This window comes from Rhea americana, unplaced genomic scaffold (assembly GCF_003343005.1).
Source record: "Rhea americana isolate MKP2758 unplaced genomic scaffold, rheAme1 scaffold_165, whole genome shotgun sequence".
Lineage (NCBI taxonomy): Eukaryota > Metazoa > Chordata > Aves > Rheiformes > Rheidae > Rhea > Rhea americana.
Window position 1 is genome coordinate 358350 of NW_028185761.1, and position 14483 is coordinate 372832.

The window sequence follows — 14483 nt, forward strand, 5'->3', positions numbered from 1 at the left end:
CGTGAGGGGGAATTTCTTCCCTGTGAGAGTGACGGAGCCCTGGACCAGGCTGCGCAGAGAGGTTGTTGAGTCTCCTTCTCTGCAGATCTTCAAAGCCTGCCTGGCTGTAACCCTGTCTAACATGCTCTAGGTGCCCCTGCTTGAGCAGGGAGGTTGGACTAGATGATCTCCAGAGGTCCCTTCCAACCTTACTGATTCTATGATTCTACATTCAGACTTCTCTTTCTAATTAGGATCTTTATGGTATTAAAATTCCTGATAAAGACAMAAAACAGGATTCCCTCCACTGCGAAACCCACAAGAAAAGCTGGTCCCAGGGATGGAAAAGAAAATGCATCAGCAGGTAATTCACAGGACAAACATCGTTTGCAACTTACTTTCACAAACTTCTCAGATGGAGCAAAACATCCCACACACAGGGACATCAGGATCCAGCCCCTGGCATGGCTGCTTTTGGAAGGGTTCTGGGTCAGCTGCTTACAGATTTGACAATAAATTTCATCCCTGCAACAAGAATCAGAAAACAATTAGAGTTCACGGGATGGTGCTCCTCAGAGTGAACACACATAAAGCCAGGCCCCATCTGCYCGTGATAGTTGAAAATCCCTTTTGGAATAGCAAGGATATTAATTTAACTGTTGTAACAATGGTTGCTCTGGTCATCACTTTGTGTCTAAAATGCCACCTAACATTGGTCCTGGAACGTCAAATAAGTGATGCCTTTCTCTGTGCTTCAGCTGGGATTTTACACAGCTGACCAACAGCACGTAGAGGAAGAGTAAAGATACAGTTTTGCAGTTTGGGCAGTTGAATGTCACCTCTGGAAAATGGAATATCCTGGCTTCTTACATGGGTTTCCCAGTGATACTAAGTGAGTCTCCTAAACCAAACTTCACAGAGGGCCATTATCTGGGAGAGCTTCATTTCCTGGCTGTTCTCAGGAAATAGTGAACTGAACTTGTTTTGCAGAAGTGTTGGGAACTAACAGCTCCAGTGCAGGTCAAAGTTTGTCCAGCTCCTACAWATAAACAAGCAAGTACTCTGATGGGTAATATTCACAGGTATCTCAATTTGGGAATTAATATCCACTTAGCTCCCTATGTGTAAAACTGCAGGATGTGGGAGACAGCAAAAACTAGTTAGTCCACCTGCYTGCTCTCAGAGCAGACTTTGTGCACCCTACCAAAAAGGCAGGCTAAGGGTTTYGTGGTGAACTGTGAGGATGAAATGAAAACCGGAGAATCTGGTCACTGGATGAGGATACTTGTCCTCTTTACATGGGCTGATAGGTATGAATGAAAAGAGTGTGAGATCGCATAAGCAAAGCCTTAAAGCTTCAGCCTTAATTTGGCACTTGCTAATTTTTGGATGGTGATTTACCAACTGTAATGAGCTTGAGTGTCTCATTAGTGATCCATTAAAAATATTTACACAAGCAAAAGAGATCTATATGGTCAAATGGAAAACAACAAGTAGTGAACAAACGAAGTAAACATCAATAAACCAACCCAGCACACTAAGTACTTTCAGAAACCTTTGAGCCTCCCTCCAGGGGCTTTCAACCAGGCCTGAAATGGACACTAAGGAATGTGATGCAGCCTGACCCATCCTACACAGCACAGCTAGAAGTGATACAATGTGAGCTTCGTTCAGCTGCACACACTAGCAAAAACATTTGGACAAAAATAATTTAATGAACAAAGAATGAAAAGAATGGCATGTTTATGCCTTTGTCCTGATTTCTAACCTTAATGCTGGCCTGAGGATGCCATTACCAATAATGAAATGGAGCTTCTCCAGGTTGGAGGTGGGTCGGTCTTCAAGCATGCTATTACCCTGAAGCGTGGACTCACCATCATGAAGTCTCTTTGTCACCTGCCAACCAGATACATTGCTCTCTTTCAGTACAGCTGGTCACTGTGTCCCCCACCCCCATCCCACACGTGTGCTGCTCCCCCAGGAAGACTCCTCTGCCAGCCAGGAAAGGTCTTGGAAGGGCRTTAGTATTTCAGTCTAGCACTTTGTAAGTGATGAGGGTGATTTWTTGGCTTTAATCACATACAGGTGAAGATGAAGACAGTTCTATTTCTGCTCCCACCTGCCTGGTCTTTTCTCAGCTTTGCTATAACAGCACTCGTGTATCTCAAAGATTATTTGAATAACTYTGACTTATTACCAAGGAGGTTAACCTTTAACTCAGTCACATTGAAAAATCATTAAAACACTGACAAAAAGGATCCCCTCCCCAGGCTGTGATACAGCCAAAAGCACATAAGCCTGGTGCTGTTYGGGACAACAGGGATGGCATTCATCTACCTACCGGCTCTCAGCCCATCACACTGACCCTAGAGCCACTGAAGAGAGAGAGGCATTTCTAGAGTGTCTCTAGAGCTACTTTAGTGTAAGACGAAACGGACCCTATTTCTCCCCACTGATTCTAGAGTAAATGAGAGTGACTTATCTCAAGAGAGAGATCTTTATACTCTTAAGCACCTACAGCCAGGTGAGATGATGCCCGCTCTGGAAGAGGACAAGGCAGTGTGTCAAAGGAGACTGAAYCTGTGTCTGTCCATTTCTCTCATTCCCTCCCAAAAGGCTTATTGCTCCTCACTCTTTCAGGATGGGATTTTCAAAAGCTCTCAGCCTCAGGCTAATGGCTGCCATGGGGAGTTTTGTCACTGGCACTAGATGGGAGCAGAGGCAGAGGATGGGCAAGAGCTTTTGGATCTCCCACCTCTGCTACCTTCAGAGGAGGGCAGGAAGCTAAAAGCAGGGGTAACATTCAGACCATCACAGAGTGGCGAGAGGTATCAGCAGTTGGATGGAGGGCTGTGAAAGAGGGGAGGGAAGTTGCTGGATGGATGGAGAACAGGAGCCGAGGGGAGGCCGGCGCGAGGTGCAGAATGACTCAAGGAGACACGGGAAGCCAACCTTTCCCCTTAAACACTCCTTAAATCTTTCAGGCAGAGAGACAGGTAGCGCCAAACCCAGAGGAGGGCTGGTTCTATGTTGTCTAGGGAAAAGCAGAAGAGAGTCAGAGAGGGCTGCAGACAATCCAACGGCACTTGTGCTGCCAGGTGACCAAGCATCTCCTCTCACCTCCTCTGTCAGTTTGGATTTCTTCTTGAGTGTTAAGGAGACCAGTTTGTGCCGCACACTATTCTTCTTGTGCCCATCAATGTGAGTACTCTGCAAAGCAAGAAGCGTACAGTGAAATGCAGTGAAGCACCGAGTCCTGCYGTGTAGATGGTCTCCGTGCCTCCCCAAGGCTTCTGGAAGAGGCAGTGGATCCTGGAYGTAGAGGGAAGTATTGATGGGGACAAAAAGTCTGGATCCACATTCCTGTGCCCTATGTTAACCAAGGTGGTCCTGAATTTTGCATCTGGCTACTACTCAGTGAGCCTCCTGCAGATCAAAACTACACATTGGTGAAATCTGAAAAAAGGCCATGTTTCATCAAYTAAGTGGCTGAATCCTAGTAAAACCATGCCCATTCTGCTACGCTGTAACCCATCCAGGCTTGCTCCTACATGGCAAATAAATGAGAAGGATCACTCTCTGAGGCAAGCCACCTGCAGAGCAGGTTTGTGAGCTGGAAGTCATCTAACCAGGGGTTCATAGGCAGGTATAGTTCTCCTTTATGGTTTCATCATCATGATTCTCAACTCTGTGCTCCATCAGATCTCCCAGAAATATAAATCTGATGTGAGACAGACCCTGGCACTGATAACATACCATAAAGAATGCAATAAGGAGTTTCTGTTGGCTTTCTGCTTTCATATCAACTTTATGATAGCTGTGGGAGTAAGCTAGCATGGAAAATCACTTCACTTTTTAATCCAGATAACCTGTCAACATTTTAACAACTTTGAAATGACTGTGATTTTTTAACCAGGTTGGCACTTTGAGTCCTGCAGCTGTGATGTTTTATACCCGGTATAAATCCAACTCAGTACTATAAATGTGGATTTGTATATGATCAGAGTCAGGATCATCAGCTTGCTCTATGTTGTTGTACACTCTGCAGAGCAGATGCAACCACAGGCATTGCTTAAAATTTCCTTTTCTTCTGATGACTCCGCTGGCTAAAATATGCCTTTTTGTTTTAATGAAAAAGAAATGATAGGTAGAATTAAAGGAAATTGAATCCTGGTGCATATTTTTATAGCCAGATGAGGTTACTTTCCTTCTCGGGTAAAGGAAAGTACTAAATGATCGCTCTGTCCCTGGAAAACTAGGAGATTTGTCAATTTACATTGACAAACGACATACAGGCTTGTCAAATGATACAACAGAAATCTTACTGCAAATGCAGCAGCACCATATAGAAAATCCCAGAGGCAGGCAGTATCTTTCCCTGTTGAATAAGACTTAAAATTAAAAGTTAAAGATGAAAGCATTTCAGTGCTACAGATAGTTTTTTATCCAGAGCAATGTCTTATCCAGGAGGGGTCTTAAGATGAAGTCATCCAATGACATCTCAGAAAGCACTGAGGATGTAATAAGGATTTTTTTTTCTTATTTTCACTGCTTAATCTCCTGGTGATTCTTTACTTCCTGCTGCAAGATTAAGTAAGTGCCACGTTTTTAATTTTGTCTCCTCTGACCAAGGCAGATCAAAACAAAATCCCCACATGAGAGGCTGATGACAAAAGACATTGTGCTCCCCCTATGTGTTTTTACCCTATAGGGAGGAGGAGAGAGAGCAGAGCCCTATATCAGATGTCCGGGCACTTCCCTTACTTCAAGTATCCATGTGATGAACGAGGGACAGGACCAATACCTGACACAAAGCCAGGTAGCATAACTACAGATAAAATTGACARATAAGTTGGCTTCAGCAAACCCCATATGTAGTTTCTTTCCAGACATATTTCAATATCCACCACCTAGTAATATAGACTCCTTCACAGTGATATAAATTACCTCTCCTTCTCCCTGCAGCGCCTGCAGTTCTTTTTTATAGGTCTTCTTCCCAAGAGTCTCATAKATCTTGGTCATTACTGGTATTTTCTCGCCACCATCACTCATGGCTGTGTGATATTTAGGCTCAGGGAGGTCTCCCATGAAACGGAGGATAGTGATCCATACGGCAAGTGCTGCCTATTTGAAAGGAAARTTTAATTCCATTAGCTCTCAGGAGAACAGCAGATGTGGTGGTCAAGCCGTGCTGAAGCCATCAGGCAGAGGAGCTTTAAAGAGTGCARAACAACCTGCCATTTGGATATGAATGAAAAGTTATGTGAACTGAACCAGTATAAAATACTTGATGGACTTTTCAATAGTCAGATGCAAAGCATGAAACGAGGCTAAGAGAGGAAGAGCCTTAAAAATAGTTAGTAAATACCAACAGTTGCCCTTTCCCCCTGTAGAAATTAATATCACAAGGAAATGACTTGCCTAGTCATTGAATAGGGATGTGACTGGAGAGATCAACAGTGCGATAGGGACAGAGTGGGTAAGGGGAAGTATAGGGTCCTGAGAGAGTCCAGGTACAATTGTGCCACCTCATTCCAAAGCCAAGGAGACACTTGCACAAAGCCTGTTCTTGAGAGCACTGACCATCTGTGACCCTGTCCCAGCCATGTGGTTGCACCATGGCAGCATGCCCTGATGGCCACTGTGGTCTCCCCACATATCTTCAGGAGAGAAATCACTTTCCTGCATCGCACATAACCGTTTTGCCTATGGCCTGCACTTCATCTGACTGAGCAGAAGCTGGACATGCTGATGGCCGGGACCACTGGAAGCAGGCTTCGTGTTCMTGCTGTCATGAGTATGTCTATGCACCTTATGGTGGGAGGTTGCTCCTTAGCTAGGAGATGCCACCCTTATAGAGAGGCAGCGACTGACAGCATGTAYGCCCCTAGCCAATTGCAGAAGAGAACCACTGTGAGGGCAAGATGATGGACAGATGGTCATTGCAGCTGTGCAGGTTCAATGTAGTTCTACTCTTGAAGGGCTAGTTATAGGACAAGCGTTCCTCCTCTGTTAACTCTGCTCTGTCCATGCCTTGAGCCCCACAGCACTTCATTAATAGTCTTAACACAAGTATCACRGTACAGAGATGGACTCACCACTACATTGCTCTAATGATGACTGTCTCTTTATCAGTCCTGAAAGCACGCTTCTGGGACAGCTGACACCGCTATGCTCTCCATTGAACTCTGAGCACATCAGTGTATCCCAGAGGCAAACTGRTGTCCTTTGAGTGAAGGGCTGCCTAGACTTACTCCAAGCCATCCCACCCTACTCAGGGGCTGTCATCCCCTGTCTTACCAACTGGTCTCCTTCATCTTCATGGTACAAGAGAGGCTGCTTGAGAGGCCGGCGGATGTAGGTGTGTGTTGTTGTGCCCTGGAAATATGTGGCGGCAAACTTGGCRAATTTGTACTCTGAGAGATCTTCCTCCTCTTCCTCGGGGAGGGGCAATGCAGCATCAAGGTCCTCTTCCTCCAGCTCTTTCTGGGCTCGCTCAAGATCCTGGCAGGGAAGGACATGTCAGACGTGCTGCATGGCTTTGGATACTGAACTACTCCTTGACTCCTTGACACCCTGACTTTTCTGCTAGCCTGATTTCATTCATGAGGGAGGCAATGGTGTGAAATACAACTCTGGAGCCCTGGCAAGGTTAGAGTCCACATGGTCGTGCTTGTGCCCAGAAAGGTCCCCAGGGTAGAAGAAGAAGCACTGAGCATGGCCCCACTCCCAGCACAGAGGAAAGGGGAGTTGAGCTAGATGTTGTGAGCTGTKAACTCTGTTATGAGCTCCACAAGGGAGCAGATCTGAAAGACTACAGGGCCTCAGTGATTGTACAACAGTACTGCTCCCCTCCACATGACAGCCCCAGAGGAGGCTTGCAGACTGYCTGTCTGTCCCCTCTGGGAGTGCCTAGTGCCTTCTGGCTGTGCAGAAGAGCCTGGGCTGGAAGTAAGTCTTCAGAGCCCGCCTTTAGATTGTCTCCTTCTACCCTGATTCACCAACGTGTTACTAATGCTTTTCATGGGATCACCAGGCCTGAGCAATTCTCCAGTACCTCAAAGCCATTGGGTGCTTGTCCTTCCTGGCCAGGCAGAGAGGAGGTTGTCCCTAGGAATCCAAACATTTTGTCCACCATATCTGAGTCGTTCACGGGCTCATTGCGAGCTTTCTCCATTTTTTCTAACAGCTCTTTCTTCCGACGGGCTTCCTCCTTTTCCTTTACTTCTCTCTCTGCATCTTCCCGGGCCAGCTGGGCCAGGCGTACCTAGAAGAGGACAGYTGCAATGAGTAAACTACTCCCTCCAAAGAGCTGGCACTACGTTCTGCAGGATCTGGCTTAAGAAAAGCATATAGGTCTTTACTTAGGGTATTATTCCAGCAACATGACTTGGAGCAAATCAGTAACATCTCTGTCTCAGTTTCCTAGYTGCAGAAGGACATAGCAACAGCATTTTCTGTCTATTGCCTAAGGAGTCTGGTCTAAGCACAGAGACTATCTCTGACCCCTTTATATATAAACACACACACACACATATATATAAAAACAAGCATATATATACACACACACATACACTTTGGTCTACAGTGTCCTAGTTCTCCCTTTCAGCCTTTATACAGTAGCAAAAGCAAGTGAATAACAAACACAGTCTCTGGCATTCCTGTGCAGCAGATCAGAAATTCTGGAGCAGCTTCAGCCTAGTTAGAACACAGAGGGCTTTAGTGAATTACATACAAATAGCTCAAGCAGGGCAGAAATCCCCTAGATATTTTTGGCATTTCCCCCTCAACGGAGTAGAATCAGGCCCTGAAAAACAGAGAGAGAGAGAGAGAGACTGAGAAAAGGGCCCATCACAGCATACCTGGTGTTTCTTTTCTGCTTCCTCTTTGGCTTTCTTGGCACTCATCTCTTTTCGCAGTCGTTCTTCTTCCGCCAGCCGAAGTTTCTCTGCTTCCAGGCGTCGATGATACTGGGAAATAAACACAAGAGCTCCTCTAAAAAGACATCTACGGCTTTTTATAATTCTTCTGTGGTCTTTAAATATCAATTTCATGAGCACATGATGCCGAAACACATGGGATTGTTTATATCCCCTCTCTCTGCCTCCGTTTCCCAAGCCCAACCTCTCCTCCGTGGTACTTACTTCCCCCCGAAGGCGCTTATACAGCCTCCGGGCAATCATGCCCCGAGCGTACGCCTGGACGGTCAGGACGGCCCAGAGGCGGTGGCGAAAAGCCCTACGGACGAGGTAGCCCCGGCACCGGGCCTGAAACTCGATGATCCGCCTGCGGGCCATGTGGTACTGCTTGTGGAGTTTGCGGGATCGGTAGAGGGCCTGAAGTCTCAGGAAGCCRATTCGCATCTGCAAAAGGGAGCAGGATGAAACCACTCTGTGCCTGGGGACTTGCCCACCCTAAGCAGATTTCCCTCCTTAATCTCCTGCTTGCATGGCTGTAAATGAGAGCAGCTGAAATCAGCTACCACCAGGACAAGCCTTTGGAAAGGAATTTCTCTGAGATGGTGGAGAAATGGAGAGCTCTGGCTGTTGCACTAATTAAAGTCCAGGGAGGACGAAGGCTGATGCTTCCCCACCGAGTCCTACAGAGTTTCTCCCCTTGAGAAGCCTTGAAAGGACTCTTCCTCACATTGCACCCATGGAGGTTTAGCTTCTCCCATGGGCTCCCTTGCTMAGCACTGCTCCTGCACATGTCCTGTCTGATTGTCAAGGCTCTTGATCATGGAAGGAGGTAGCATCYTGATCCATCTGGAAATGGCTATTCCTATCATCTTGTGGGCACASAGGATATCATCCCCTGTGCCCACAATTCCTTGTGCCAAATGACTGCTATTGGGTCAGATCCAGCGAGGACAGGGAGAGAAGAGGGCCATGGGTTGGGTYGAGTCCAAGAGAAAGCCTTGACCGTGGATGTTGTCAGGCCTGGAGGTGGATAGGGCCTGCTTTTAGAAAAAAAAAAGGTCTTCCTGCAGCCAGGCCCAATGTTGCTCTTGAGTTTCCAGTCCCCTGAGAATGGGGGAAAGACCTTAAAAAACCCGGTTGATCATTCCTTGGCCATCTGATGGAGGCCAACCCAAATACTTCCTCAACACATTGGGGCAGAATGAACTGGGAAGAGCCAGTTTTGGTGCCTGGGTGAATTATGTAGGAGGGCAGAGGGTGTGAGGAAGCACACCAGTACTTACAGCACCGTAGTTCTTCCTGCAGTTATGTCCACGCCAGTATCTCTGAATCATCAGGACTGAATTTCTCATTTTCAGGAAATTGGACCTGGAAAGGCATTTCAATCACTTGCCTCTGCGGTTTGGCTGCGAGTTATTACCTCCTGGGCCTCATTCTTTAGAGATTTGAAACAGAGCAACTGGATGGAGTAAATACTGCATCTTCTGCCTGATARTGTCTCCTCCCCCAGCTCTGCTTGCCTTTATGAAGAGGTCTCCACCAGCCCATCCTATCTTCTTGTGGGAATGGGCAGAGCAGCCCCCCCCAAAATGGCAGCAGGAGATGCTGGGAACAGTCCACTCCTTTCCTCCCTTGCTGCCTCCTCTCTGATTTGAGATCTCCTGGGCTGCCCACTCCTTACTCTTCAGTCCCAGCTGCCTGAAAATGGATTCAACCTGATCTGAACCTATGGTGGTGGTGGTAACTGAGTGTAGGATGCTCTCTGTAGTGAGGACTAGGGAAGATAACAACTCACTTGCTGGCAACAAGATACCAGGTTCAAGAGCAGACTACAGCAACATGACTTATTTACTGTGGTCTTCCCCTTTGCCCCCTTAGCCTGGCCTGAGTCTGGGCTTGGACACCTTTGGGGCATTGGAAGGATTTGGAGGTCTCTCCAGGGTTTCTATGGGATGACAAGGAGGCTTCTCAGACCTGATTATTTGTCACATGTTTTTCCTGCAAAGCCCAAGGCCTCACCTGAATCACAGCTGTAGGTTGGGCAAACGTAGAGCACAAAGCCCGGGAACTGCCCTCTTCCATAGGTGAAGTTCTCCCTTATCCCCAACAACTGTGCCATGAGTTTCCCATGGGTTACCTGCCCTCCTCCCAAATTTGCAGTGACTGGTTCACAAAGGGAACAGTCCCGGGGTTTGGGAGAACACAGTTACTGCACATTATTAGTCCCAGCAGAGGCCCTTTGGCCCCGCTGAGTCTTGAAGGGATCCCAGAGACTGGAAGGTTAGCATTGTCTTCAGCAGGGCCAGAGTGCTGACTACCATATTGGCACAATAAAAATCAGCTCTCCTGAAGGCAATGATGAATGAGGACAGAAGATCTTCTTTTTTTTTTTTTTATCTATTTTTGTGATAGATAATGCTGTTTTCCTTTGCCACTGCAGCAGCTCCAATACTTGCTTTACCTGAATGCCACCAGGATGGGGCTTCCCCTCTCCCCGGTGAGGAAAGGGCATGAGCAGCTATCACATCCAGCTGCAGGAACGGCAGATCAGCTAAGCATGGAGGGAGTGACGCATCCCCAGGGAGCTGCTTGCTGGGTGAAGCAATCCCCATGGCCCACTCCCCAGGTTACACTTACCTGTCTTTAAAACCACGGACTACCTTCTGGATGAGGATGACTTTGTCTGTGATGGCTTTGTCCCTCTCGATCTCCAGCAGCATATCGTGGTGGTCCTAAGGGAGGAAATGAAACACTGCCTGTGCCTGAAGCTCCCTGCCTGCTTGYGAAGGGGCAGGAGGGGTGGTATGAGGCCCTTCTCTGGGGAAGCTTCCCCAGAGCTTTTATATCCCAGGCATCACCCTACCTGCAYACTGGGGGCACCCTAAAATAAATCCTAGCGACCCATACTTCGCACTCCTAAATGAATCAGTGTGGCCAGGAATTGCAYATGTAGCACTTTATAGTCTGAAAGCAAACAAATCACGTTGCCTTTTCACACAGCTCCCTGGTGGTGCTCTTGGCCACAGGAGCAGCCCCAGGGAGTGCTAGCAAGATTTGGGAACAAATTCCTGGCTGCCTGGGTCCTGTCACTCCCCCCAGCCAAGACCAAAACATCTCCATATCCTAAGGTCACAATAACTCCCTGTTATACTGGATTTCCTTGCGCTGTGACTTTCAGATACACCAGCTGAAACTTGCTTTGATTCCTTCCGTGCGGTTTGTAACTCCAGTTGCTTTCCTGGCTGCTGCACGCTGAGCCTTGCCACTCTGGGTGCAGCAGAGCCAATTCCACACATTTCCTGCTTTGCCTGACCTCATGCTGCCCTTCAAGGCCTCCTGATTTCTCCATTTCCTGCCCTGACAGCTGCGAGATCTTGATAACATGCTCTGGAAAGAGCAACTAGTGGGAACAGCTTCTAGGAAAGAGATGGGGGTGTTTTCACTGGTGATGGAGTGGGGGTATATTTTGAAATGTGTGGTCAGGATTTACAGCTGAGAACTTGCTAGAGAGAAGTGTCTGCTTCTACACTGGTTCCTGATCAGTTCAGCTTTGCTGCCCAGGAGCGATACAAGAGTGGGATTGTGAGAAAAGATGTGTGTGAATGGACAGAGCTGCTCTCATTTCATGGGGCTGCAGGGGACCTCTGCAACGTGAGGCTGCTCTGTATTAGCTGAACTGATGCAGAGACGGAAGCAATAGGGGAATCTTGCATGGTGCAAGGACATACATAATGCAAAGTGAGTCTGCTGTGATCTTAGTCCCCCTTTCTGCAGGACATCCCTCCTGTTGCCAGGTCTTTTGAGTGAAGGGAGACGAGACTGAGCAGCCACAGCTCTGCCCAGGAGGGAAAAGGCCATGTGCTGTATGTGACTATTTCTGTGTCTCTATGTGTGCATGCATCTGTGCTGGCAGACTGTSAGGATTTCCTCCTATCATCTGGGTTACCATGCAGCATGGAAAAGGGATTGTAGGAGACCTCTTCGCAAACAAGGGTCCTAGACCACAGGCAGGAGCTGGAGAGCCCCATACCTTCAGGAATATTTTTGTCTTGCCAATCTGCCAGTCATCATCCTTCCCGAGCACAGCTTCTGCAATACGCTGGCATGTCCCACGCAGGTCACCCTGGCAAGAAGGGGGTGGGAATCAGCAGGTATCAGCCTCACTCATCACTCCCCACCCTTGCCAGCTGGGAACCATTCTGGTCTCACCTCCAACTGTTGAACTTCCCAGGGCTTTACTGTCACTGAGCGAGAGGAACAAGCTGAATACAACCCCTTGGTGTTCTGCTCCCTGTCCTTGCCAGCCCTGAAACCCTCCTTCCCCTATTTTGTRTGGAAACACCACAGTACCAAGTAACATCCAAGAATCAAGCTCTGCAAGATTGCTTCTGGAGAGAGTGCACTCCCTGTAAACAGCTCTGGAGAGGCTTACCAAGAGCAATAGTTTGCCATGGAAGAAAACACTCACCTGCTTGTATGCTGGCTTCACTCCAGGCATGAGCACCCGGTACCTGTCCACGAACTCCACAAAAGTGTAGCGGATGGGATAGCCAGCCCGGCGGATCCGTATTGTTTCCATCATCCCTGAGTATCTCAGCTGACGGACACACAGCTCCCGGTCAAACAGCTGAGGGAGACATTGCAGAGGACATGGTGATTTATTGCTCACCACTTCCTGGCCCCACTACTCAGCCTGGATTGGCCATAAGAAAATGCAGAGTCTGAATCTGCATAGGGGAATGATGTCRGGCATCCACCCAAAGCCTTCACTGAGTGGCCCCAAGGCTGTCACAGGCCTGATCCTAGGAACTGCTGAGTGCATTTGCCCCCTTTCTCTTCTTTAATTTCCACTTGCAAAGCTGGATGTGCCCTACAAATTCTGCAAAGGACTGAGAGGATGGCCAGAGAGCACCATGCAATGGTGAACATTACCTTGGAAAAACAGGCAGCAACGCTTCATTTATAGGGATCAAACCATACACTCACTCTGGCAATGATCACTGATGTTCATTAACTTCTGACTGCAGCTCTGAGCTTTGCCAGCATGATCACAGCACTTCCGTGCAGGCAGGGCTGTAGCATTTCACAGGCAGAGGAAGCAGAGGAGCAGATCAGCGAAGGCTCAGAAACTCAGAGGTTTTGAGGCCCRGTTGGAATTGAGTCTGGCAAGGGATGTCAAGGACAACAGGAAGGGCTTCTTCAACTACATCAGCAGCAAGAGGAGGACTAGGGAAAACGTGTGCCCGCTACTCAATGGGGCGGGGGCCCTGGTGACAAGGGRTRCAGAGAAGGCAGAATTACTGAATGCCTTCTGTGCTTCAGTCTTCACTGCTAAGGGCAGCCCCCAGGAATCCTGCAGCCTGGACGTGAGGGAGAAAGTCTAGAGAAGAGAAGGCTTTCCTTTGGTTGAGGAGGAAAGGCTTAAGACCTTCTGGGCAGGCTAGACATCCACAAATCCATGGGCCTGGATGGGATGCACCCATGGGTCTTGAGGGAGCTGGCGGATGTTGTTGCCAGGCTGCTCTCCATCATCTTGGAAAGGTCCTGGAGAACTGGAGAGGTGCCTGAGAACTGGAAGAAAACCAGTGTCACTCCAGTCTTCAAAAAGGGCAAGAAGGAGGRCCCAGGCAACTACAGGCCAGTCAGCCTCACCTCCATCCCTGGAAAGGTGATGGAACAGCTCCTTCTGGATGTCATCTCCAGACATATGGAGAGAAAAGAARGTGAACAGCAGTAGCCAGCCTGGATTCACCAAGGGAAAATCCTGCTTAACCAATCTGATAGCCTTCTAGGATGGAATGACTGGCTGGGTAGATGAGGGGAGAGCAGTGGATGTTGTGYACCTKGACTTCAGCAAGGCTTTTGACACTGTCTCCCATAACATCCTCCTAGAGAAGCTCAGSAAGTGKGGGTTAGAYGAGTGGACAGTGAGGTGGATTGAGAACTGGCTGAAAGGCAGAGCTCAGAGGGTCGTCATCAGTGAGGCAGAGTCTAGTTGGAGGCCTGCGGCTAGTGGCATCCCCCAGGGCTCAGTCCTGGGTCCCACCCTGTTCAACTTCTTCATCAGTGTCCTGGATGGGGGGACAGAGAGCCTCCTCAGCAAGTCTGCTGATGATGCCAAGCTGAGAGGAGTGGCTGACACACCTGAGGGCTGTGCTGCCATTCAGAGAGACCTGGACAGGCTGGAGAGCTGGGCAGAGAGGAACCTCCTGAGGTTCAACAAGGGCAAGTGCAGGGTCCTGCACCTAGGGAGAAATAACCTAGGGGTTAAAGCAGGAGTCCAAGCTGGGGTCTGCCCTTGTGGAGAGCAGCTCTGCAGAGAAGGACCTGGGAGTGCTGGTGGATGACAAGTTGACCATGAGCCAGCAATGTGCCCTTGTGGCCAAGGCGGCCAATGATCTGCTGGCGTGCCTTAGGAAGACTGTTGGCAGCAGGTGGAGGGAGGTGATCCTGCCGCTCTCCTCAGCCCTGGGGAGGCCTCATCTCGAGTACTGTGTCCAGTTCTGGGCTCCCCAGGACAACAGAGACACGGAGCTACCGGGGAGAGTCCAGTGCAGGGCTACGATGATGATCAGAGGGCTGGAG

General features: G+C 48.6%; 1 protein-coding gene across 1 annotated transcript in view; it reads right to left on the minus strand.

Moving 5' to 3' along the window:
* Positions 1 to 14483, minus strand: part of MYO7A (myosin VIIA) — a 73315-nt gene that overhangs the window by 24708 nt on the left and 34124 nt on the right. The window contains exons 18-29 of the mRNA XM_085300539.1: positions 12367 to 12525; positions 11929 to 12021; positions 10536 to 10630; positions 9182 to 9266; positions 8124 to 8342; positions 7842 to 7949; positions 7037 to 7246; positions 6280 to 6483; positions 4927 to 5103; positions 3100 to 3189; positions 1748 to 1875; positions 378 to 504 (exon numbers count right to left, since the gene is read on the minus strand). Of these exons, the coding sequence (XP_085156665.1) occupies positions 378 to 504; positions 1748 to 1875; positions 3100 to 3189; positions 4927 to 5103; positions 6280 to 6483; positions 7037 to 7246; positions 7842 to 7949; positions 8124 to 8342; positions 9182 to 9266; positions 10536 to 10630; positions 11929 to 12021; positions 12367 to 12525 (1695 nt within the window). The remainder of the gene's footprint in view (positions 1 to 377; positions 505 to 1747; positions 1876 to 3099; positions 3190 to 4926; positions 5104 to 6279; positions 6484 to 7036; positions 7247 to 7841; positions 7950 to 8123; positions 8343 to 9181; positions 9267 to 10535; positions 10631 to 11928; positions 12022 to 12366; positions 12526 to 14483) is intronic.